The sequence below is a fragment of the Zerene cesonia genome, chromosome 15, assembly GCF_012273895.1.
Source record: "Zerene cesonia ecotype Mississippi chromosome 15, Zerene_cesonia_1.1, whole genome shotgun sequence".
Taxonomy (NCBI): Eukaryota; Metazoa; Arthropoda; class Insecta; order Lepidoptera; family Pieridae; genus Zerene; species Zerene cesonia.
In genome coordinates this window covers 7,391,785-7,418,878 of record NC_052116.1, presented here as the reverse complement: position 1 = coordinate 7,418,878, position 27,094 = coordinate 7,391,785, and the positions used below count along the sequence as shown (strand labels likewise).

Genomic DNA, 27,094 nt, shown 5'->3' with positions numbered 1-27,094 from the left:
CCGCCTCGAGCACGCTGCGGGTGCACGGTAGGCAGAAGTGGTGCTTGCACGACAGGATCTTGGGCGGCCTCTCGGTCTCGTCGAACACGCGCTTGCAGCAGGAGCACATCGCGAGCTCCTCCAAGTCCTCCAGGGAGGTGGCCGTCTGCTCCATGATGACTGGGCGGTCCGTCATAGACACCGTCCGGAACTTTGTACCGTGTTGTCGCCGATCGCGGAACGCTGCGCCGTTATAATAATTAAGCTCACATTTTACGAGTCGCCGTTCGCTCGTCACCCGTTTAATTTAAAAATTAAAACTAGAAACTACTTAACTAAAATATTGCAATCGATGTGGAATGCCACATCTTGTTACGTTTTGTGTACACACGCCATGTTGTTTCTCGCTTCTGCGCCGCGCTTCATGTCGGTCGATCAACAGATTATTTGCCGTTCATACAACATTGTTGGAACGTCCGCTCATTATATATTTTTAAAAATGCTCTTTGCAATCAGAAATGCAGTTACAGCAGAATTACATGCTTATTTCATCTTTATATAAAATAAAATAAAAATGAATCTCCAAAATTTGTTGCTAAAACTCGAAAACGGTTCGACTAATTCAGCTAAGTTTGCTAACGTTTTTGTTAAAGCACAAGGAAGGTTCTTATACATAGAAAAACGTACCAATACGTAGGTAAACGTACCATAAATATTAAGTTTTTTTTTCATAATCGTGCCCTTGTAATACTTAAAGCATAATATTGTTTATATTATATTATTGATATTGTGTAGTGTATATTTGAATATCTCCCTGTAGGTGGTCGGATGATATAGTTAGGATAGATACATAATATAAAGCAAAGTCGATTTCCTCTGTCTTTTTAAGAGATATAGTGATTCATGAGGTTTATATGTATAACTGGCAGTTCGCCCGGCTTCGCCCATGGTACATATATAGCCCATGTCACTCAGCGAAGTTGCAGCTTTCTAATGTTGAAAGAATTTTTAAAATCGCTCCAGCAGGTTTTGAGTTTTATCCATTACAAACAATCAAAAAATCATACACAATCTTTTCTCCTTATAATATTATATATGTAATATGTATAATAACATAGAATAATGGGGGAGGGAGGAAAGATTTTGCTCGGAATTTAATACGTGAGAAGCCAGTGTTCTAAAAATTAAATCTTGGGCATCTTAGAAATGCAGTCAGTTTCAAAACGCATTGAACGTCGTAACAAATTCACTCCCGTATTTGGCTGACCCGCGGGAACTTCACAACATTCGCCAGGCTGTGATGAAGTCGGGCGGGTCAGAACGCGGAGCCGGCCGCGTTATCAACCCTTATCGACTCACTACATTGAAACGCCGCGTCTGTATGTGTGCTATATTGATCGACGCGATGCAACTTATGTAATGGCCGTTTGTATCGGTCATGGAGGCAATTGAATGCTAATTTACGGAACTGAATATTGTAGGACGTGTTTGATTTTTCGTGCCGATTGGCTAAATGTAATGAATTATTGACAATTTGTCACTGCTCATTGCGATAGGGTACTTTATTCAATAGTTTATACAACACAGAATGTACAGAATATTAATAAAGGGATACGTTGCAATGTCTTTGTTACTGTAATGTCTTCAAGAATATACTTTTATAAATGAAAGTTATTTTATTGATTTTGTGTTAGGTTATGGTCTTATTCATTTTACGTGTACACATTAATTTGTAGATAAAATGTTTCGTTACGCTTTGGAATGACTGAACAAAAAAAAATCCAGCGCAGATTTTTTTGTGCCGCGAAATGCATTCGATTTGAGAAATAATAATAATAATAATGAAACACTTTATTGCAAACAAAAACTAAGAAACCATGATGCGTTTTTTTTAATAACAAAAACTTCAATCAATATTTAACATTTAACATTTATCGAAATGCAATTTGATCCGTCATCCCTTTCTAAAAAATATACTTTATATTCTATGTCTGTGTAGGTGTGGTTCACTTGTATGGGTGACCCGATTTCTGTATGACGTCAGTATGCTCCTGGAAATTTATCTCGCCGTCCTTCCGACCCACCTTGACCTAATTTATATTGTGATAGGTCATCGGGTTACCCTTTTACTGGGATATGAGCAATTCGCTTCGCGGCAATCCTTACAAGCTGTAATTGATACAGAGCATAGCTTCTAAGCTGAGATCAATTCTGTATTATAATTTATGTATTTCGCATTGACTGCTGTAAGATGAAATTTATCTATGTCTTCGACTATCCAAATCATTGTTTATTCGCAAGAGTATGCTCGTATATGAAAAAAAATCGAGCAATATATTAAATATGTATTAAATCTATACTAATATTATAAAGCTGAAGAGTTTGTTTGTTTGTTTGAACGCGCTAATCTCAGGACCTACTGGTCCGATTTGGAAAATTTTTTTCAGTGTTTGAGGAAGGCTATATATGTACCACGGGCGAAGCCGGGGCGGCCCACTAGTTAAGAATAAGACGGGTTGATGCGTATCGGGCCGCGGACTAGATAGGGTTCTAAAACAGCCAAGTGCGAGTAAGATAAATGACACCTCTCGCCATATAGCGATATTGCTGTCTAGTTTTTCAAAAATTTCAAGTACAATTACTCGCGTGGTCTACTACTTGTGGACTTGTAAAGTCCACTTAAGTGTAATAGCTTTCCATTTAACTTCATTCAACAATCATCTGTATTTTGTCATCTGTATATTGATACTTCTGTCGTGACGTTGGAAATTGTAACAACAACCGTTTAGCTGTTATATGGCTGTTACTTGGTACTTTAGTCACGAGCCGTATGAAACGGTCATCCCACATCCCTGATGCTTTCGAGCGACTTAACGGTATATTATTTCACTTATGTAACATTCCATGCGTGTAATTGTAATATTAGAATTATGTGAATTTTGAAATAATACCTTGATCTTGACTTCGGGTCGAGGATCATGGTTACATTTGAATATTACACATACAGTTCAGAGAGCGTTAATGATATTTAGTATGTATTAACATGTATTTCTTTGAACATAAATTGTGTATTGCGAATTAGGTCTTGAAAAAAAAAAATTGAATAAATATCACTATAATTCAGACACTTAGAAATAATATAAAAATTAGTAATACCTCCAGAATAGTAGCGGTAGGCTCAAGCTAACAAGGATTTTAATGTAATTATAGTATGACTACAAAATTAGGGACGTAAGAAACGCAAAGTATGTTATGGTTATTATAATTATCTAATGTTCCAGTCATTTCATCATAGACGACTGTAGATGTTTATCGAAAAGTTTTCAATGAACCGACATTGCTTTAACATTGTCGCCATCTGTCAAAACAGCATTAGAACTTTTCGATCGTATATTATTGTCTCTTAGAATGAAAGGAAATAAAATAAAATGTTCCCAGTGATGTCAAGCATTAATTAGTCCACGTGTATTTTTTTTAATGCAAATGACATAATTCTGGTGAAAATTAAATTGGCCATGATTTCATCGCAAAATCAACTTAACGTTTTTTGGGAGTTATGTATTATTTATGAATCGGTTTTTATATATGAATATTTTAAGCAATTATGGAATATTCATTCACCAATAATAGAATATAATAGATTACATAATTAATTTACGACTAGAATATTCTACACCAATTAACATGTATTATGGATATTTTAAAAATAAATTAATTTAAATTAAATTTTTGCAACCACCAGGAGTGACAGGGACACCGAAAATATTTTATTTTATTTCTTATCGCATATTTTTACAGAATATAAATTCATACGAAAAATTATGTGATGGCATCATAGAAACGGTAGGATAAACTTTAATTAAATTTTTACCAGGTTACAAAAAGTTCTAACGTCTCTTTAACTAGCACGTTTACAGTTGTTATTGTAATAAAATTAAAGTAACATAATGTCTGTTGAAAATATCTCAGCGTATGTAAGACTTGCGTATAATTGTTGTAGGAACGTGACGCCTATGGCAACGAGGTAGGCGTGTCCGCCAAGCGGCTGCCGGTGGCGTACCTGCTGGTGGACGTGCCGTGCGGCGTGTCCAACTCCACGCAGCCCACCTTCAGCCCCAGCGCCAGCTTTCCGCCGGCCAACCGTCCTCTGCAGAACCACATACAGAGCCTCAAGGGGCTACATGACCACATACAGAGCTCCCCCTCTTTCTTAGAGGTAGGTTTCTGGTTTTTTATAGCATTCGTATCGATTCCTTATGTAATAGAATCGGATTAGCGATTTGATAAGGAAAAGCTTCTGATTAACATGTGGGTTATTTGGGGTACCTCAAGGTAATGTTCTGGGACCTACAGTGTTCTTTGTGTATGTAAATAAAACTTATAAATTTTTATTACCGTTTTAGGATACCTATAATGTAATGTATAATGTGTTCAGGCGATGTCGGACCTGCACGTGTTGCTGTACCTGGCGACGAACGAGGCGCTGCCGCTGACGGTGGAGCAGCTGGAGCCGCTGCTGCGGGCCGTGCGCGCCCGCGACGCGCCCGCCGCCGACGCGTGGCGCTCCGAGCCGCACGTCGCCACGCTGCTGCACCTCGCCGCCGCCGCCGGCGACGCGCACGAGCCCGCCGCGCACAGGTGAGCTGCTGCACGCCCGAGCCGCACGGCGCCACGCTGCTGCACCTCGCCGCCGCCGCCGGCGACGCGCACGAGCCCGCCGCGCACAGGTGAGCTGCTGCACGCCCGAGCCGCACGGCGCCACGCTGCTGCACCTCGCCGCCGCCGCCGGCGACGCGCACGAGCCCGCCGCGCACAGGTGAGCTGCTGCACGCCCGAGCCGCACGGCGCCACGCTGCTGCACAGCCGTGCCGCAGGGAGCCATGTTGCTGCACCTGGCTTGACCGCGCATCGCTGTCGTATGAGCCGCCCTACCACATGATCAGCATACGAGTGTACTATTCGAAACTTCACAAACAGAAGACAGCAATAAATTTTATTTAATGGCGAACTTATAACTCATTCTGGTCAACACTCTGTAGGCAATGTGCAGTGTTAAATTTACAAAACATTCAACGCTTTTACGAAGAAAGGAATGAAATTCAAAATTCTATTATGAGAACAGTTTTTGATTTTTTTTTACATTTCAAAATCTATCCAATATAAGAAAGGCAGCAAGTAACAAATATACCGTTTAATGTTCCAGCTCCAGCAGCGGCGTGTGGACGTGCCAGCTGTGCACGTTCCACAACGCGGCGCCGCTCGACTCGTGCGAGATGTGCGCCATGCCCAGGTACATGTCCTTACTTGACATTATCTACACTCACTCACTTCGTCACTCACTCACTCACTCACTCATTCATGATATAACCACGTAACACACTGACACCGTTTATCGTTTTTTTTTTAATACTCACGTTCTATTGAATAATTCACCACTCTCTTGAATTTTTTTGAAATTCAACTTATAACACTAATTGTCACCATTATACCTCTAATAGTATACTCGCTACTTCACTTGTACGTTACACTCGCTGAGTCTCGTCAACCTATTACTTCGCCATTCTATGTTTCGTTCCAATACCTATTTCATTCTTAATCTTAAATTTCTCAGATATTAAATGTAATTCTAGCAATACACATTAGTGACTTAAGACATTTTGTTTCCATTAATGTTACCATGTTACATTTTTTAAGAAAATCCTTTAACCTTTTACTCCGCTGTGACTGTGTACACCTGTGCATAGATGACTCTCGTATTCTAACGTTCAAATTACCCTAGCTTGTTCGTCATGAATAAATGATAAATCGTACATCCATCTTGTTCATAGCTACACATCATTTTTGAACCTAAAACTAGAACAGCCTGTAACTTATATTACTATGTCATAATATACCGATTCTGTTTTCTCGACCCAACAGTCAAATCAGCAAATGAAATGGTCATGTTACTCTAACGTCTCTCACGTGATATGACACTAATCTAGAATTCGTAATATCATCTATCATATAACTTTGTAATTTTCTATAGTAGAGGATCCCACATAAGGTTACCAATTGATCTTATGTAGGGAATCAATTTCACTTTCATGCAGTAAAAATCAATTTTAGCGCAATTTTACACTAAAAGTCATCTAACTCCAATATCCATGTTACACTAATAAAATCTATATATATTTCAGAAACAACGCCATGTAGACACGGGCGAGGGGCGTAGTGGTTGATCCTACAGAGGCCGGTCCCGACGCGGACATATTTTTGTATGCAACGCTCCGAGGGCTACCTTCCGAGACGTCTATAAAAATAAATTTTAGTCGCTAGTTGTTACTTTTACATTTCATTTAGAGTTTGTACGGTAGAATGATTCCATTTATTATTTCGGCGTTGTACCCTCCTCCCGGTTCAGACCATAATAGCATAGACGCATACATTGTAAATAATCTTATTGTACGTAAATCAAATTTTAGTTGGAATCCGTTTCGGTTTTGAAAGAGGAATGCGTGGTTGGTTGACTATTTTGTTTTGTGTAAATTGTACTTTGCAAGGGATTATATACAAGGCACTTAATTTTCTCATAGTTACTATATGTTAAGTATGATTATATTTTCGTCATATCACAATAGGATGCTGTTACTCAACTTTTGATTTTGATACATTTGCACTTTATCAACAGTGATAGTGTTGGTTTCGCGTGTTACACATTTGAAAAATAAATTTTTAGCTTCTTAACTCTTTTCCTTTTTTCTTTAAAAAGTATGCAAGATATTTATTTGAAAATCTCTTTGGTGGTTCATTCTTACTCGTGTCAATTTTAATGAAATTCTAAATTTATTGTTCACTTATTCAACGTAAGAAAATAAACACAACATCGATTTAAGTGTTTCCTAAACCTTATTTATAACCGAATTCTCAAAACTCTTACACGCTCCATATTGTTAATGGTTACGATGTATCTTTTAACAGTCCCTACTCAATATTATATGGAAAAGACTAAACTTAGTATACGTTATTTCTTTATAAAAAGATCTAAAATTGTTGGTGAAGTGCAGATGCTGTAGTGTGGATGTGTGTTGTCCGATAGACACATACGTTTATTTATGATATTTATGTGGGCCGGCGAACCGCAGGCTGACTTTTTATATGAGAGAACTGGTAAATACAGTGTGCTGCGTACACAGATTTGCGTTTTATTATTAAACCCTATCCCATCCTTGAACGGATGTCTATTCGTTCAGTCCTACCTTATATCCGGTTAAAACCACTTGACTTAAAATCTGTCAAAAGTCAAAAGATGCCTTTAGTTAAAAACACCTGACTGATTAGTCAAAAGTGCTTTTGACTAAAAACGATGAGGTTCAAAGCACTTTAACATAAAAAATAAATATGCCGTAATTCAGCTGACATTTGACGATTCACAATAAATATATAAGGAAAGCGTTGTATACCTATATAAGTTGTTTCTGTTAAGTGTCCTATAGTCGACGGCGATTCAAAGAAATAGCACGCTATGTGTATTGTGTTTTTGCTTGTTCGTTCTTTGCCTTCGGAGTTGGACTAAGGTCGTGAGCGATGTTCAAAACCACTTTATAAATCAGTCAGGGGCGTTTTTAACTGAGTATTTATGCAGTCAAAAGTGGTTTGTATCGGCTGAGCTACTAGCATATATTTTTATTTAATTTAAAAGTATTCATTTGACCCTATTTAATACAATCAGACATTCCACTGTATTTGCATACAATAAATATTTAAGCATTAAAATGATTTTGATAAATCACACACTTTGTAGTCCCAATTTTTTGTGACACTTTTATAACTATGTTGCAATTGTTTTCCCTTGAATTAATACAAACTTTCTCCCGTAGTGCTGAATTACCGAAGTGGGTTTTGGCTTCCGATACGAGAACTCTCCCATCACCCTAAATCGATGGCATTAGCGATACTTAAGTCGTCCAACCGGACGTCGGCCCAAGTATTTCTTCTTTAGTCCTCTTTCCACGTGACCAAGCTAACGGAGGCGTTGTGCTTTTTAATACAAACAAATGAATGAAATTGCTTACTTTTAAAATGCAATTTTGGACTGCATTTACCTATATAATCATTTTAAAACTTGATTGATTTTTTTTTTAATTCGTTCATGATACTGGACTGCCTTAGACCGCGAGCCACTCCATCATCCCACATCATCAATTTTCTTCTAATCTTTTAATTTTCAGTTTAGTAGCATTACAGGGTATCGACAAAATCAGGCGAGACATATACGAGGCGTATTCGAATTCGCCTCACGATTGATTTTTTCCCATGTACGCTTTAGCTGATTTTTGTTATACAAAGACAAATTACTCGGATTCCATAATAAATTGCTTTAAAACTAAATTACATTGATTTTAGTACTATTTGCGTGTTGTTGATTCGTTTGGTTGCCTGTTGGAAAGAATTCAATGATATATAAATATTTTGAAATCAATAGACTTTCCATAACCTCATGTTTCCTCAGCGTATTTCGTATTAGATTAAAGATAGGTAAAGAAAAGGTATTGAAATAAAAACAAGAAGTGGTGTTTTGTAAAAATATTTATTTAATATGTACAATTTTGTATCTAAGCAGCGAACGGGACATAGACAGTGCTGTCGAAGCGAACGCGGAACAAACGGCTGAGAGCGCAATTATTAATTTATAATCCTTTCTAATACACAGAATGTTTTAAAAATTGCACGTGAATACGCATATTGTGCGTACGCTCTAATTTTTATCCGACAAAAGTAAATTGATTATATTTTTTATTATTTTTTTTTTGTACACTTACACAATTATTATCTTTAATATTAAGATATGAATGTCCCACGCCACAATGCTCGTCCATTCATGAGTTGGTTGCGACGAACGAAAACATAAATCTACTGCCCAAACGGCTTTACCTGTACTTCACTATTTTTATCATATTTTTCATGTATTTTATCTCATTCACATTATCTCTAGAAGTAAACAGATTGTACGATACAATTTCCGTAAAGCCTCATGCACGGTGCATTACAACTATGATTTAACCCGCGTCCGCCTTTTTATATACAATTTTTTTCATTTTTTTCGCGGACGCGACGTGTGTCGAACTTTACCAATCATCCCTAACTCTATGATCACACAAATAGCCATACAAAGTATTAACGTTATCACATTGCATAGTCTAAAGATAAAAAATATATTACACGGCTCATATAATTACAATCTATATACAAGGCTGAACCCGTACTTCGCTCGATATTAAAATGTTCAATGAGCTCAGATCGTCGAATTACATCTAAAAATTTAAAAATTACTTACTCCTATGTACATTTCGACATACATACGTATATTCGGAGCCAAACTACATAGTTACATAAATATCATACATATGGGTATAGTAAACCGTTCTAAAATATAGGTTTTTTTTTGTTATTTTTCTTCTAATGCAAGTCAAGAGAAACGTTTTTGAATTAAAATTTAAATTACGAGGGCGCCACTGTTCATCATTGCATTAATCAATTGATATACATTATTATTATAAACAAAAATTAAATTAACTTTACACTAAATATATAATCGTTACTTCTTCGAAAATTCGTCACATTGCAACATTTTCCACAAGTTATTTTGCTAAGACTAAAATTTAAAAGTATATATAAAATAATAAAAAGTGGAAAATGTCTCCGTCAATATGATATATATTTTTGGGAAAATTCTACATCATTGAATAAAGTGGTACAAACATGAGATAATAATAATAATAATAAATATCACATAATGATAAGGCTCAGACACCGAATGATGAACAGTCGGCGGAGGCAGTCACAAGTACACACCACGTCTCCAGAACATCACTCACTGACGATAATTTGATTCATACAAATAAAAAAAAACAAATTTGAATTTGGATTGAAATGTAAAATTTTGATGTTTCGCACAACTACATGGCAGAATTCTTATATTAACAGAAATACTTCTTTTAGAGTATTTCTGTACTGTGTCTTTTTTTTCTGAAGTAAAAACATTTATACTGCCGTATATGATGCGTAGATGTACATTCAGATTTCGATTACAGTTTTCGTACGAAGTACTATTAGAACATATATTATAAAGGTAAAGAAGAAATATTTTACTGATATGGTTATCCATCCTAGAAGTCGATTTTAAGAATTTTTGATTATAATATAAGTTACATGTCCCTCTCATAATTTTACTATAATGTAGCAAGCATGTTGACTATGAGACTTTCAATAATTTTAGCTTAGAAACAAAGGATCAGTTTAAACAACGATTCAAAAGTTGAAAATCAGTTTTTTTTTTTAATTTCTTAGTTTAACAATAACATGACTCCATTCCTTAATTTAGATTTTCCATTATAATTCACATTTATTCATAATGAGAATCGTATGAACAAATCATATATACGGTAGAATATAAAAGCATCCATATTTATTACAACAATCAGCTACAAATTTATTTTACTATCCGTATTTACCCATCGCACTTAATAAAATTTTTAGGATAAACAGAACACCCTTTAACTGATTTGTCACATCAAATATCATATAATATATGTTTACAATAGTCCATTTCGGTTTCATAAAGACTGAAAAACGTTTAATATAGTCTAGTGACATTGAAGATTGCGAACCAGTTTCACGACCTATTTTTTACTTTTCATACATTTTTTTTGACATTCATCTGACCAATGAGCCAAACAGATCGTCGTGAACCGGCTCTAAGACCCTAAAAACAATACAAATGAAGTGATAATAAGTGATCGTCAGTGTCCGCGCTAGAGGCTTAGAGTCTAGACGCTGCAGGCTACGGGCTAGATGCGTACGCGTCTAGTCGGCGGCGGCGTCGGGCGCGCGCATGGGCGGGAAGTGGCGCGGGTCGCGGATGTCGTACGCGCCGCGCGGCGGCGAGCCCGCCAGCGCCGCGCCGAGCTCGTGCTCGCGCTCCGATTCTGAACACCATGTATACGCTCAATGATTTTTTTTTATGAATTTAATTTTTAGCAGCTTCACATGTGTGGAACCGGTGATAAATCACGTCACACGTTGGTGGAACTAAATGAATTGCTCGCGCTTTCATTCTGAACACCATGTATATGGAAAATTTGTTGAGATAGTTTTTTCTTACTACAGTTGATATAGTAATAAATGTACAGTAAATATACAATACATTTAATAAAAAAGGTTGTTAAAAGGTTGGTTTAATCATCATCATCATCAGCCCATATATGTTCCCACAGCTGGGACACAGGCCTCCTATCAGGCAATAATCTACCACGCCGGCCAAGTGCGGGTTGGTAGATGTCACATGTCGTCGAACTTTTGATTCTCACGATGTTTTCCTTCACCGTGAGCAGTGGTGATGTTATTCTACATGCGCAGATAAATTGAAAAATCAATTTATTTTAAGGAAAGCTGCTACATAAGAAACGCTATTTTTATAAATAGATATTTTACACATTCTTACCAATTTTTGTGCAAACCTAATTGCAATAGAAAAAAGTGTGACGTAATTTATTCACCTGTTCCAAATCAGTCCCTTTAAAATATTAACTGAAATGAAGTCTGACAGACCAAAACCTTAGTGAGAAATATTATATGTAGTTAGTGAATTAGTGTATACAGTCATATAAAAAAAAACAACTTACAATAGATCTATGTTAAACCGAAAACTCGAAAACTTATTATTTATTTAATCCATTAACTACATATTAAAACGACCGAAACATTACATGGTATGAGATACTAAAAGTATGATTAAATATAAAAGCAAATAATTGACAAAAATTTTAAAAATGAATATAAATAATGATTTACTTCATTTTCCAAGGAAAAAGTGAATTCTAATCAAACAATCTTTCAGTGTCTCATACAACACAAGGGCGACTAGTAAAACACAAGGGCGACTAGTAAAACACAAGGGCGACTAGTAAAAAACATATATTCCTTCACCGAACCTTAAAAGACGGCGTTGATTTTAATTTTTTCCCCAATTTCAAGTGTAATATCAGTCTTATGGCATGTAATATTAAAGTAATACGCAACTCGGTTATGAAGATATAAAAACCACTTTGAAAAATAAAAATTGAATAACTTAGTATACCAATTATAAAAACACAATATAAAATCTACCAAAATATCTATGTATTGAAATTAATTTTAAATCGTTGTACTGAAAATAATAAAAAATGCAAAAGAAATATACAACTAACGTCCCAAGCACATATTCGTCTATTATCTATATAATATACATATGTCCAATTATGTTATTTATCTATGCTTTAGTATTTACAGATGCGAGTCCTCTCGAGTTAATAAATTGAAAAAAAAAACCTTTATAATCAATTTATTGCAAATAGAAAATGAAATAAAATTTATTTCAATATGAAACAATAAACACATGAACACAAATTCCCAAGTCTAATAATTATTGAAAACTTGTAGCTCAATAATATCTTACAGAGAGTAGGTAGTACCCATGTCTTTTAAATTAAACTTTCTTCAGGTTTTTGATATAGAATATATAGCTTAGTTATATTTATTATATGTAGAGAAAAACAAAATAAAAAGGCATAGTACTTGACTCCTCCAAAATACTCGAGATCGTTTTAAGAGTAAATATCAAAGAATTTGAATATTTCAAATAATTATACTAATTTGAAAACAGTTTACGTCTTTTAAAAAAACCCAATTTCCATAGTACCCAGATCTACAAAACATTCGAGTATTTCGAAAAAACTCAAGTCTCTGCCGAACTCGAGTACATCCACAGTACTGGAGTTTATCTAAAGTACCCGAGTATAGCTAAAGCGCTCGAGTGACAAGTACCTAATGGGCGCCTATCCAAGGGCGAGTGCCGAGCGCGGCGCCACTTACCGTCGCTACGCGTCGCCGGCCGCCCGCCGCGCCGCGTCTGCGACAAACACGCGCTCACACGTACGAGTACACCCGCACCCCTCCCTACTGCCCCACTGCTCTGCCGCCCGCTCGGGGCGCGGACGCTCGATGTTCTACACTTATTTATATTTATTTAGAAGATAACGATATAATAGCGCCATCTGTCTCACACACCAACCCTAAAGGATTAATCGAATACGTATTCGTCTGGGAAAATTGATGAGAATACCGCGCGAAAATAAAGCCCATACCGAGCAATATTAACAAGTGATAAAACATCGAACGAACGCTGGCAAGCGAAATCAACTTAACGCTAAGTTAGTGACTAACATAACCTTACATCTACTTATAGACTAATTGTTGTCAAAAACAGTCGTCAGCCCCCGTCAGTATGGTACCGACGAGCGCTTGGACTTTGCCATATAACGGAAGACACCAAAACAAAGCCAGGACCAAAGCTATGGGATAGAGGAGTGGGATAGGACGAATTCGACATTCGATTCGACCGATGGGACGAATTAGACTGATAAACAATTAAAAGTAGACACAAGAATATAGACGTAGATTGAATAATGGAAACAATTTGTTGATTCGGGTAGATGTGTACAAGATGAATGGCATCAGTTGTATATTAATATATAATTTCTATTATTCAATTAGTTTATATTCTTGATGTAGATAAAGTGCGAAGCAAGCGACCTGATCGAACCCTACGCGACAACGCAGAAGGCGACGACGCGGAGGATGTCATTGGTGAGGGATTGGTCGGTGTGTGAAGTGATGATTGATTGATTGATGGAAAAGGTGTGGTTGATTGAGGGTTTCTGGAAAATGGAGAGGTTGGGTGCAAGATGAACAGTGTAACAACAGAATGGTTTCTTTCTTCGTTTCTATAGCTGCATATATATGATGATATAAAGATAGAGATTTTACTAGGAATGTGAACATTTGAAGGGTGGTTGGTGGGAAGTAAATCTGTGATATATGATAGTTAGATAGACTACTAAATTGGTGGTCAAATACCCAATATGATCGATCTATCGTTGATTTGGTATTTAATCCCGATATATATTGGCGTATGATTGGTAGGTGGATTGTTTAGAGGGAAGTCGTTTGGTAAATGATTGGTTAGTGAATAATTTATCAGTGGGAACATGATTGGCGGATGATTGCTTGATTGGATAGTAGGAAATTCGTTAGTGGAAAAATGATTGGTTGATAGTTAATTGGTGCATTATTGGTTGATGGATAATTCGTCAGTGGGATGATGATTGGTTGGTAGTGATACATGCTTGGTGTATGATTGGTTGGTGGATAGTTCGTCATTGGGAAAACGATTGGTGTATGACTGGTAGGTACACAGTGGGTGGCAGGCAGCTGGTTATACCTGTCATGTGGTCCGGGTGTCGGCCGCGGAGCGCGCCCGCGTAACTGCAGCCGGCCGCGACTGCGGGCACGTCACAACTCGTCAGCCTCCGCACGCACGCGCCTGGCCGCCCTACTAGCAACGATCACTAACGCTTGCTGTTACGGTACTGGTTGTATGCCAGCTTACTTTGATGTTTCACTTATTCAGACATATGTTTCATTTATTTTGAAATTTAGACTAACTCTATTGACCAAACTTGTATGTTTAATAGCAATCTAGCAAAGTTCTATATTACTTGACGAGTTACTATTGTTTTTTTTATATGCGAAATGCAAAATTAGCAATTTTTAAATATGTAACAAGCAAGTTTCTAAATATTTGTAAGTTATTCGTCATGAATACAGTGAGCAGTTGTAATTTTCGTATCTGGTCATTTTTATTGAAAACTACGTATTATATATTTTTGCCTGTAAAATATTCATGTTATAGTCTGGTACAACATACTAGTTTAACGTGTCCTCTGTTTAAGTGATGATTTAATGAAGATATTTTAATAATTATTTCACGTAATAATGGAATAGTTATCTCAAACATTACTGTAATGGCTAGTCACTAGTTTCACTACGACCATTTTTAATAATTTTAAAAGCTTCGTGATCGTTCCTAGTAAAAATCTATACAAATGCGATTAACGCACACGTTTTTATACAAACGTACGAATATACGAAAATTTCGTGTCTCTTTGACCTTAAAATATTATCTGCTGTAAATTTCTTTTAAATTTAACTCTAATAAATTTTAGGCGTCGTGCGTACGGAGTGGCTGAAGGGAAAGAATTGCTCCAAAACAATTCTTGTTCGGGGAGGTTGGTCTATCAATTACATTTATATAATAAAAAATATACATATACATATACATACATAAAATTTAGAGAATTACTGCGCAAACAATTGAAATCTCTATTGGAACAAGAAAGAAATGGAGTGTTCTTAGAATACATTTCGTCTGTTATGTCTATAACGTAAACATTACTAAAACTGCTATGTAGAAGTTAGGAGAACAAGATGTCGTGAAGGTTCCGCTAAAATAATATGCAACATAAATCGATGACAGTTCGTGGCAAGCGGTGAACAGGGGAAGGAATGGAGAGGACGTTTCAACAAAAAACAGAATATTAGACAGAAAATGACGAGACTGCTGCTAAATGTAGGGCAGTGACGTAAGTTTTCAATCGATTGCGAGAGAAAACCACGACGTGCCGCATTATATTGGCGAATTTTTTTTTTTGCGTAAGTGAGATGGAAAATCTATCTCAAAATTAACACAAGTTAAAAAAGCGAAACGAAAATAAAATTATTTTTCAAGAAATATAGATATGTAAAAAATTTGTAAGCACAGCAATTACGGGGAACATAAAAACCAAGGCACATTTAATATCAAACGATTTGTGCATCTTTATTGATTCCCCATAACGCACACTTAAATACATATGAATGTCGCACGCACACAAGCGTATAGTCTACCACTTATCCGTTCGACTGTACACTTGATAGCAATTTATGAAAATGCACGTCTAATCATGCAAATGTGTACAGTCGATAAAATAATGCTCATAATATTGAGTTTTTATGTAAAAATAGTGTTTGAAAAAATTGTCGTCTGATTTTTTGTGATATATGTTATATGTTATTGAGACAAGTGTATATATGTTATCGAGACAAGTGTATTTTAACAAGTGTTACGATAGTCTAAGAGTTCACCATGCATGCTCTACATAGTGTGTTGTTATTTCCTTAAAACAGAGGCTAGAAAACTGTGTGTGTATTTTATTAAGGTGAAGTGAATGCACTCGGCTGTACATTAAATTTTTTGTTTTTGTTCATTAGTAATAATTGTTCAAATGTGTACGCTCGTTTACATATTGTTTCATATCCAGACATGACATTTGTCTAACTTATTGTCAGTATAATGTCAATGCGTGAGTATGTGTGTGTCTGTTCGACTATCTCTTATACGTTCGATTATATCTTACGTACCAGGTTTTAGAAAGAATTTAGTACGTTTTTTACTAGAGAGTGCATTTCTGGGATTATTCATAAATCTCTCATTTAAATTGTATCATGCGTTATACAAGCGTGTTATAACATTATAAGTAAATTTGAACATTCTCATTGTAATTGTGTGTGTCATGACGGGTGTGTTCGCACACGTGTGTCCACGTGCACGTGTGTGCGTGCGTGCGTGCGTGTGCGGCGTACCGTCGCAGGCGGGCGGCGCGCAGTCGAGCAGCGGGTGCGAGCGCAGCAGCGCGCAGTCGCCGCCGTCGGCCGCGTCCAGCGCGTACACGTACAGCACGCCCTCCGACGTCGCCACCAGCAGCCGCGCCGCGCGGGACACGCTGCAACGTGATGCGCTCCCGTTATGTATGCTTGTCTCCCTTGTGTTATGTGTTGCGTATGCCCATGGATGATAAAGTTGATATGATAGATTGAAATTATTCGGGGAAGATTAGCGAAAACTTAAAAATTAAACATTTAAAAATGTGCTTTAGAATTCACAATCTCAGTCAAATCTAGAGGTGACAATGCACTTAATATCATGATTTCTGTAAATGTTAAATGTCCTCCTCTTGTATGGAAAACATAAAAAATATACCTCATTCTTATAGTATTTTTACCGAATCCTTACTAATTATCATTCCCACATTACTACATATAACAATCATTTCGGCAAACGCACTTAGTGACGGCGGCGACGGCCCGGCAGCCGGCCCGCGGCAGCTTGGCGGAGGCGAAGGCGCGGCCCTGGCTGAGCACGTCGCTGACCTGCGCGGGCAGGTACACGAGGCCGGCGGACAGCGTCTGCGACATCCAGTCCACCCAGCCGGGCTCGGGCGGCGCGGCGGCGTCGTCGGGCGCGCGCTCGCCGCCCTCCTGCAGCCGGAACACGTGCACGGTCTCCGTGTTGGACGTGGCCGCGAGGTAGGCGCCGCACGCGCTGAACGCCAGGCACGCGATGGACACGCAGCGCTTGACGCCGCGCCGGAACTCGTACAGGCGCGTGCGCTCGGGCACGGCGAACACGCGGATCACGGTGCCGCGCTCCGACGCGGTGGCCAGCCGCCGCCCGCACATGGACCACGCGAGCGCCGCCAGCGGGCTGTCGTGCGCGCTTATCACGCACTTCGCGTTCTGGAACCGTGCAACGTGCTCATTAACGTCTTACACGTGACATTTCGTTTGTAAACAGTAAAAAAATAGTCAGTCCTTCTTATTTTGAAACATTATCGCGACTGAGCTATACTTCATATAGTTGAAGCTCAGTCATCCAAGTATAGTGAATTGTGAACTTAATTGCATTTGCATCCTCTTACCGTATCTTCAATTTACAAAATAAATCATCAGCACAACGGTATCCACTTTAACACCCACCTGCCCCCCCCCGCACCTTTTTTTGCTATGCCAAAAAAAAAACCACTCACCAAATGCACGGCGTCGAAGATCTGCACCTCGCCGACCGCGCTGGAGCCAGGGTACGCCACATAGCAGTGGTCGACGCACGGCGACAGCGCGCACAGCCCGCGCGGGTTGGGCGGCGTGTCTCGGATCGTGTGCAGTATCTTCATGTCGCGTATGTTGTGGATGTGCAGGGACTCCTCGAGGCACACTATCAGTCTCTGCAAGTGTTCGGACGTTGGGTAACGGATGGGAAATATTTCTTTATCAGTCAGGGCCCAGTCCGGGCCAAACCTTGGCAGGCCATAATGGTCCCGATGAATGATATCGGGAGTTGTATGTACTTTGTAGCGAAAACGCTTGCACGATTCAGAGAAATATGCGACTACGTCGTGAATGCAACATCGTTAATGTAATTAAAACGTTTAAGGCCGGTAGCATACTCGCGACGTCCCTGGCATTGTCGGTGCTTATGGACCATTGTAGGTGTATATGGGCGACGTAGATCACTTACGAGCTGAAGACGTCTCTGCTCTATTGCTGACTCTTCTATAAAAAACGTAATAGTTAAAAAACGAAATAGCTTTTTTATTTCCTCCAACTACGTTTTTCCGTTTATTTTCCATTATGTTATGTATCTAAATGCCGAAATATGAGTGCACTACATATATACACACACTCTAACTTTGTGGACTGAATAAGACTATAAAAAGAAATCTTCTATATATCAAATAATAAAGAAGGAAAAAATAGATTTTGTGAAATCTGATGTTACAACAACATAGGTATACATGCAATATCTTAAAAAAGATTATTTCTGTAATCGACGCTTTGATTTGATTTTATTTCTCAAATAATTGTGACTTTGAATAGTGCTCTATAAAGAAAATTAAACTAATAAAAAGTGTTATAAAATCGAAACCAATAAAAACTTACAGAACGATTAAGTTTTACAGCCAAGATTGTATTGCTGTAGCTGTAGTTGCATATCTCCGTCCCTTTCTTGTAATGGCACACGATCAACTTCCTGAAATTCAATTTCACTATTATAAACAGAGTTTTATGGTGTGAGAAACGGTGTGAAGTACATAGAAATATATGTTTTAAAGACGGTGTGGTTGTTGAGTAGTAATGGAAACGTAAGTAGCATAATATTAAAACAGCTGTTGTTTTGAACAATCTTTGAAAGGATTATATAGTAATTTTCATGTTAGTTTCAAAGGTTAAACTAGCAGATACCACGCGTTACCATAACCATGCTTATTTTCATTTGGAAACAATAATTTGCTTGATTTATCAATTAAAAAATTTATCTCGAATAACGTGGACAAAGTCGTGGGATTCAGTTAGTCTCATATGTACAGAAAATGTGTAGCATTGAACAATCGGCGGACAATTATTATTATTGTTATTACTTTTTAAACAAAATTATATACAATACTTGTATTTAAAACACACCATTCACCGAGTATTTAAACAAGTTATTTACGGTCGACATTTACGGCGTTTAAAACTATTGGGTATTGCAAATATTAATTAATATAAAAGGCGTATGACAAATTATGTAGTAGGACAGCATGGCGATATCTTATATCTTTATTAACAAATAGGAGGCGTTTGAGTAGTCCCAATTTATTATGACTCTTCCTGACATCTATTGGCGAATAATAATACTATTATTGGCGAATAAAAAAAAAAAATACCGAGCAAGGCTCGGTCATCCAGGTACTATTATGTAATAGTAACCAGTTGATAATCCAGGGTGAAAACAATTGTATCCTACATTTTTCTAACGAGTTTTTATTTAAATATATTGTAATTATAGCGAATACTCTTTCGATAATTGTGTCGGTGAATTAAAAAATTGGCTGTATGTTATCAATATAAAACATCGTACGACCAAATCACTCGTGCTATATAAAAAAATCATGAAATGACCGGGTGGAAGATAAACCTTAAAAAAATATGAAATTTATGTATCGTTCATTGGCATCGCCATTGCTTTGACATGATAAAAGAAATAAAAACTACATCCAAAATTTAACCGACCTCTTTTAAAATTTTTTATATAGGAAATTTCTGTGGGGTCTTTCCGCATAACGGGACTGACTTGTATTATACAGTCTTTGACCTAACCGGTCAGCCAAATTGACCCGTAACTTAGGACATGTAGACTAAAAGTAAACACAACATTTAGGTAATCTGAAACCAAGCTGATGTTACGTGTACCTTTTATTAAATTTCATGATTGAATGATTTTATTACGGTAAAACATTACGATAACTCATGAATATCAAATAGAATAGTACTACATTGTAGCAAGGAAATGTGTATAGGCTGTCGATGATAAACTTAACACGTGGGAGTCTAGTATAAGTCTGACAAAGGCAAACAAAAGATCGTCATAGTTGCAGTATATTTACAATGTTGTCGCGTTCTAATGATGAGTCAGGTTGGGTTGCCCTATCTCTCAACCCTTTCGACTCTGATTACCATATAGTGACACGCGTACGCTGATTCAACATATACATATAAATAATCCCGCAAAATTGCCAAGTTGTGCACAGGTCTATACGAAAAGGATTGATGCAATCAATGCAATTAAACTTGTCCCGAGTCAATGAACTGCGATATCTAAAAAAAGATTTACCAGAAAATAAACAACCGTAGCTGATAAGGAGTGATTATGTACGTCGATGTTTTAGCAAGAAATAAATGCTAAATAATTTCGCTTTTCTCAATCGTTAAAATGTTTGAGCGGATAAGGAACCTTTTATTTATTTTGGAAGATGAGCATTGACCTTATGGAGTAGACATCGCAAGGTATACAAGCTCGATATTATGTTTCTTATATTATACAGACTAAAGCTTGCTAGTGTGTTAGCTCACATCGTGAAACAATACGCATAACAGTATGACACGAGCGGTGATTATTTATGATTGGGTGCTGACAAGATTTCAAGGAAGCTAACTTGTCTTGTACTTAATAAGTAGGCTAGAGGACGCAGGTGTTCACAAGGCGATATTATTAAGGCAATTATTTTCTTAACTAAGAATCAAATATAACTACAGAATGTTCTTTTGTGTTCTAAAGAACTCAAACCCTGATGAAAAACTATTATATAACTAAGGCTCCATTTAACGCGAGCTCAATTATCTGTCAAACCTTGTTTAATTGTTATGACTATTCCTCATTCATATCTTAACCTAAAATATTCACAAATACGTAATATGAAAGTTACTATGATAGCTGACAAATTAACTCGTTTTTCCAGTTTAAATTCGTAGTTTATTCTGGTGAAATTTAGTAACCTCAATACGATATCCTTTTAAACAGATGTTCAAAACATAGTTTAGTATAATGAATTCATTAACAAGTTATCATCTGGAACAATAATGCTCATGATTACTAATAATAAGTGAGCCACGTCGCGAGAAATAGGTCATTACGTTATCGGAGAGCATTAAGCATTATCGACTACGCAGCAAATACGTCATGCTGATGCATTAATAACTAACCTTCTTGGTTTTCATAGATATTTTTGTTTGTTTTTGCGTATTTTCATGGTAAAAAGATTATTTTTCAGCTAATTTTAGCGTTGCTTAAATAGTAGCACGTTTCTCCCGAAACAACAATAAACCTATATGGAAATTAGGATTGCTCCCAGATATGGTTCTTTTGCACAGAAAATTCACTACTAATTGTCGAGGATTCTTTTTATCAGCGAGGTTTATTTCGTTTATCAGATGCCAATTGACATTGCTAGTCCTCCATTCATACATATTGATGAATATACACAATCTCACATAATGCATGTCCTATATATATGTCCCCTCTAAAATAAGCACAACGGAACCATTCGAAAAGGTTTTACAGCTTTGTGTAGCCTAAGCAGTTTGTTCGAAATCTCAAAATTTTACCAAGAACGCTTAATCCTTCAAATGGTGAACCATCTCAGTGCATTTACTCATTATATTTATCATTTATGGAAATATAAACTCGTTCTAACAGCTGGTAAGTAAAGTCTTTGTCTCTACTGTAGTTTTATTCTTACAAGTGTTAAATATTGACTCATAATAACATAAAGTTAACGTATTTCTCTATTATTCCCCTCAGATAAACGTGTGACGAACGTTATCGATGCACGTGCCACCTGACGTCATACCGTGGTTTTGTTAAATCCACATTTCCATTTCAGTTTACAATAGATCAAGACAAAGTTGTGTTGAATGCCCAATACGTAATGTAAAATTTATGCTTGAAAATATGCACTGCATTATTCCTTATTTTTATGATTGTTACTTTTGATACTAATAGCGTGAAAAATTAGTATCGTTTACGATATTTGAACTAATTGTTTACTAATGAGTAAACGTGTCATTTGATGTAGGCAACGACTTGTCGGCACAGACTGTTATAATCGAAAGTAAATATCTTGTTGATAGGTTAAGGTCAAATTTAAAAGAACTCCACATTTAATAAAGAAATATTTTTAGAAGTATTTCGGTGAAGGTTTCTCCATCCTCCAGTATGTGAATTCAAATCCAATTCTTTGTCCTATTTTGCTTGGCAGAAGATTTTTCTACTTCTGCTGCTTTTATTTTAGACGTATTGATATATTGACAATTCAACAAAGGCATATTAAGACATCGTTTTAACAACATGCTACTCTTTACAAGTAAATAAAACGTTTCTGCAAAGAACTTATTCATAAAACATTTATACAGTTAAATATCTTTTCCACACCAGTGGAGACACAGCGTTACACCCCACACCGATAACCTCCAAGAGCTTTCCGTCTCCCAGTGACCTACATTCTTAGTCTATTTAAATAACGTGGAGTTTATAAGAAAGTTATATTTAATCACGTTATTTATTGAAACAATATTGTCTTATTTACGTTGTTTGTTAATGAGTAACGTGAAAGGAGTTCGTGGTGTGTGAACAGTACTCGTTTCTTCCGGCAAATACAAAGTATTATAAATAACATAGCATGATTATTTAGCACTGAGTTTAAACAATTTAAAATTGTTAGTGACTACGCTCCGGATATGTTTCATGTAGAAGTTTTTCTCTTATGAAGCGAGCTAACTCGCTTCATACCTACTTCGTATGTTACCATAAAATGACGGTAAGGATAGTAGAAGAAAAGACTCGGTGACAAATTTTGGAATCAATTTATTAAATGTCATCGTATATGATACTTTAATTAAATATATAATTTTGATGAATTGTTTCTATTTTCAGTAGTGCTATCTATTTGAGAAGGTTCGATGGAATTGACATCGCATTTATGTACAAATATCCCAAAATAAACATCAACTTACATGTGCAGCAACTGTAAAGCATTTCCTACGATCGGTAATAGCTGTTTTCCAAGTGCGTTATTAAGAAGGCTTAGTAGGTAATTTTTGGAAGAGCTTGTCATGGCATATTGCATATACATACAACAAAAGCCATTGACCGAAACTGGCGTCATTTCTTTCGGGCGACAATCGACCACAACTTTTTTTTTAATACAATATAGCATAACAAACCAAAATTGCTGTTGTATACCTCTAAACATGGTCTTAGTAACGGCTCTTGGAAGAAGCTTGTCCAACTGAGATAATTATAATATAATATTAATTTAATTATAAAGGTACGACCAGATTAATAATATTCTAAGAATGATTTAGTTATTCGACAAGGTATCAAACATCTCACAGGAATTTCTAAAAACAAGCGATGTCTTTTGTTCTCTTGCGGCGGTAAATAAATGCGCAAATGTATTCGATTACTTAGAACAAATTATTACGTCATATCCTTTAGTATTTTCATTATCTACAATAACAAAATAAAATAACAATGTATAGAAGCAATCAGCTTGAAATATCGCTTTAACTCTGGCACAGCTGTTCGCGGCATCGGTTACAATAATAATTCATTGTTTGTTTAGAGTTTTGAAAATATTCGTTAATACGTGTAGCTGATACATCGATTGCACTCGTACAGTACCTGATACCATCTTAAGCATATCTAAAATGTTTATTTAAAGTATATTCTGTAAGATCTGGATTACCATTCCAAAATTATGAGAAACCTGTAGATATACATTGTATGCTGAGTCAGTATCAGGTCAGTTAGGTATTTTTTTCTAATTCGTTACAATAATTGAAGTGAGTAAAAAGGATTAGGATAGATAATAAGATATGTACTTAAATATGAGGAACGAGGAAATGATATAATATGATGAGATGTAAGTAAAGAAATGGGATTAAGCCTTTAGTTTCTAAATGTATTTCACATACATGTTAGAATTAGGTTTTCTCTCTATTGGTTGGAGCCATTAAGAAAGAGAAGAAGTTTTATAAGTGTATGTAGCAATTTGAAAGCGGTTGCTTGGCATGCTTACTTATTACCAACATCAGCAGATAAGATCGTTATAGTATTACTTTAAAAACACTCCTATATTTCTTACACGTTGTATTCAATCTACACTAATATTATAAAGAAGAAGAATTTGTATTTCTGTTTGTTTGCAATGGATAAACTCAAAAACTACGGAACCGATTTTAAACATTCTTTCACCATTAGAAAGCTGCAAATTCACTAAGTATCATAGGGTATATTATATGTAACATGGGCGAAGGGGGGCCAACAGCTAGTAAGTTAATATAATGGATAATATTTAACCAGACAATTAATAAGCAAAGGTTCTAGTTTAATGTTTGAATAACGCAAAACATAAAAAAGCTTGATCTCAAGCCAATAAAAATAGTTAAAACGAACGCACCTCTACATTCATAATAATAATATTAACATGGAAACAAAATGTTAACTAGATAAACGTAAACAAAGCAAACTGTACACATTATCGCGATTAGTGTTATATCACTCACTCGCTGAACCTCGGTAACAGAATCACGCAAGCATATAAAAGATTTATTTAACATTGCATTCGATACGGAGTTTTCTAACCCGACGGACTCTTCACGGTTCACTAAACTCCAAATTGCCGATATAAATAAATTATAAAACACATTTAAGGAACGAGAAATGCTAATGATAAACCAGTTTATTTTTTATAAGGCATCATTTTCGTACGTTTCGCATTATCGCGTAACGCTCACGCCATATTTATTATTATTGGAGGTCGCGTGTGATAATCGTGCAATCGAATTGAATTAATTTGTGTGTAAACAACATCTAAAGCGTATTGTCTGTTTCTTTGCACGCATCGCATATTGAATCGCGTTTATAGAAAATAGAGCAGACCTAGTAACTGTCTGTTCTTTAATTTTGTTTTTTTTTTTAATATTAGTCTTACTATATGAATCTATGTTGACCGCTGGTGATGTCGTCAGGTTTTCCTTGTTGTTATAAACTTAGCGAGGTACCAAAATAAATATTATTTATAATTAAATAACGACCCTGCTTTCAAGTTAAAATAAAAACGCCGGGAACAGAATGTGGGAGCGGCTTTCCTGAGGCAGCATTAAAGATTTCATTATTATAATTTTTCCATTATATTATTAGTATAATACTCCGGTCGGCATAATGTGCAGACATATGTGTATGTATTCAGTTTATCTGGAAAACAATTTGTTTTTAAAGTAAATTTGTTTTTTTTTTTGGGCCTGGGGTTGTAGAGGTCGTAATTATTAATTAGATATATTGCATATACCTAATTAATAATATATATTTATAACTCGCTTAATTTTGAATACCAACAATAACACACAACCCAGAATTCTTCCAAATTTCCAGTATGCGCGTGTTCCTTTAGTTTAAAAGTATGAATTGTTCTGAAAGATATCTTAACCAGGATCAAATTCATTTAAATCTCTTATTATCAGGGTAATACCACAGGCCCTGGTCTACGATAATTTAACATGTTATCGTAACAATACATATCATTATACCCGTATCAATCGCGCGATCGTAAGGTCACCGCCATACGAATAATATTATCAAACACGATTATACACCAACGCTTCTTAGACTTCCTCATTAGAATATTATATCTAGTAAAACACCTTTACAATATTCCGTAATTATTCACCATTCCACCATTATGATTATGTTCAATTCATTACATTAGTGTGAACTAATTAAATTACTATATCAATTCTTATCTATACAAATATTATAAAGCTGAAGAGTTTGTTTGTTTGTTTGAACACACTAATCTCAGGAACTAATGGTCCGATTTGAAAAATTCTTTCAGTGTTAGATAGACCGCTTATTTAGGAAGGCTATAGGCTATATATGTGCCATGGGCGAAGCCGGGGCGGAACGCTAGGTTATATATATAACAATAACTACTTTATAGTATTTGTTATTCATACCCATTTGTTTGATCATAAGCAACGTAGCAGTTTGAACTGAAGGAGGATTACGGTTTGAATATACGAAATGTCTGCCTGTGACTAGTTAGACAACTGGAATAACATATAGGCAACTTTATATCACGATATTCCTACGGGATACGGACTTACGCGGGTGAAGCCGGGGGAGAAGCTAGTAAAGCATAAAATTTCAAAGGAAACTAGCACATGATGTCAACTTGTATATACTGATAAAAGAAACTTTCTACATAAATGCACAGACGGAATCTTATCTTAGGAAACTATGAGCTATCGTTTCAGATAAAAATATTTAAATATTTTATTTAAAACCTGATTGTTTTTGTTATATTTGCTTATAAAAAAACGCGGAAAGATACGCATTGTTCAAGCAGGTTAAGAAATAAGATTTATTATGTTGTTTGAGGTAATATCCGCTAATTTGTAAGCAGTTCATTTTGTTATTGTTGAACCATTTCATTGCAGACTTACGTACCTATCATGCCCTAGTGAAGTCCCGTGTCTCCTACTGGGGTATGGGGCAGGTGATATACATCTGTCTCACTGATCGATTTTCTTTATGGACAAGTAGGTGATCGGCCTTATGTGTCCTGCCAGAGGGAGGCTTTTTTTTTATTGTCCACCGGGAATCGAACCCCTCGGTTCTACGCTCACGCGTTTCTTAACGTGCCAAGGAGGCGGTCAAATATATGCCATGCTATTTAAAAATAGTTTAATTAAATACATTGAGAATTTTAGTAGGTAAGGTAAGGTAGTTAAGTAAGGTAAGGTAGGACTTTCGATATTTCTCACCTATAGGTGATATCTGAAACTGAGAAATCCAATTGAAAATGAAGAAGCCCAATTGAAAAATTTCAGCCACAATTCCATAATTTACGCTGTTAATGATCGTGTCCTGAAGGTCCCCTTTAAGCAATGTTTGAAATATATTAAAGAACAACATGATAAGTTTAACGTCATCGAAGTTTCACGTTATTCAGTACCAGTCACCACTGACTACACTATCAACATTCTCATCTTATAGAAAAGC

At 36.3% G+C, this 27,094-nt stretch overlaps 2 protein-coding genes across 11 annotated transcripts in view; one reads left to right on the top strand and one right to left on the bottom strand.

Annotated features, from left to right (window-relative positions):
* Window positions 1-7,155, top strand: part of LOC119832184 (nuclear protein localization protein 4 homolog) — a 19,972-nt gene extending 12,817 nt beyond the window's left edge. The window contains exons 9-12 of the mRNA XM_038355806.1: window positions 3,980-4,195; window positions 4,415-4,617; window positions 5,183-5,269; window positions 6,159-7,155. Of these exons, the coding sequence (XP_038211734.1) occupies window positions 3,980-4,195; window positions 4,415-4,617; window positions 5,183-5,269; window positions 6,159-6,174 (522 nt within the window). The 3' untranslated portion in view covers window positions 6,175-7,155. The remainder of the gene's footprint in view (window positions 1-3,979; window positions 4,196-4,414; window positions 4,618-5,182; window positions 5,270-6,158) is intronic.
* A 1,374-nt stretch (window positions 7,156-8,529) lies between these two features.
* Window positions 8,530-27,094, bottom strand: part of LOC119832138 (WD repeat domain phosphoinositide-interacting protein 2) — a 26,213-nt gene continuing 7,648 nt past the window's right edge. The window contains exons 3-9 of one of the 10 annotated variants that reach the window (XR_005287910.1): window positions 18,652-18,742; window positions 17,742-17,936; window positions 17,000-17,451; window positions 16,519-16,658; window positions 14,279-14,389; window positions 12,823-12,907; window positions 8,530-10,946 (exon numbers count right to left, since the gene is read on the bottom strand). Coding sequence is in view for 7 of the 10 variants with exons in the window: in XM_038355738.1 (XP_038211666.1) it covers window positions 10,825-10,946; window positions 14,279-14,389; window positions 16,519-16,658; window positions 17,000-17,451; window positions 17,742-17,936; window positions 18,652-18,742 (1,111 nt within the window). In the remaining 3 variants the exon portion in view is untranslated. Of the gene's footprint in view, window positions 10,947-12,822; window positions 12,908-13,904; window positions 14,390-16,518; window positions 16,659-16,999; window positions 17,452-17,741; window positions 17,937-18,651; window positions 18,743-27,094 lie in introns of those variants that run through there. The other 9 variants (XR_005287911.1, XM_038355740.1, XM_038355743.1 and 6 more) reach the window with 9 other exon arrangements.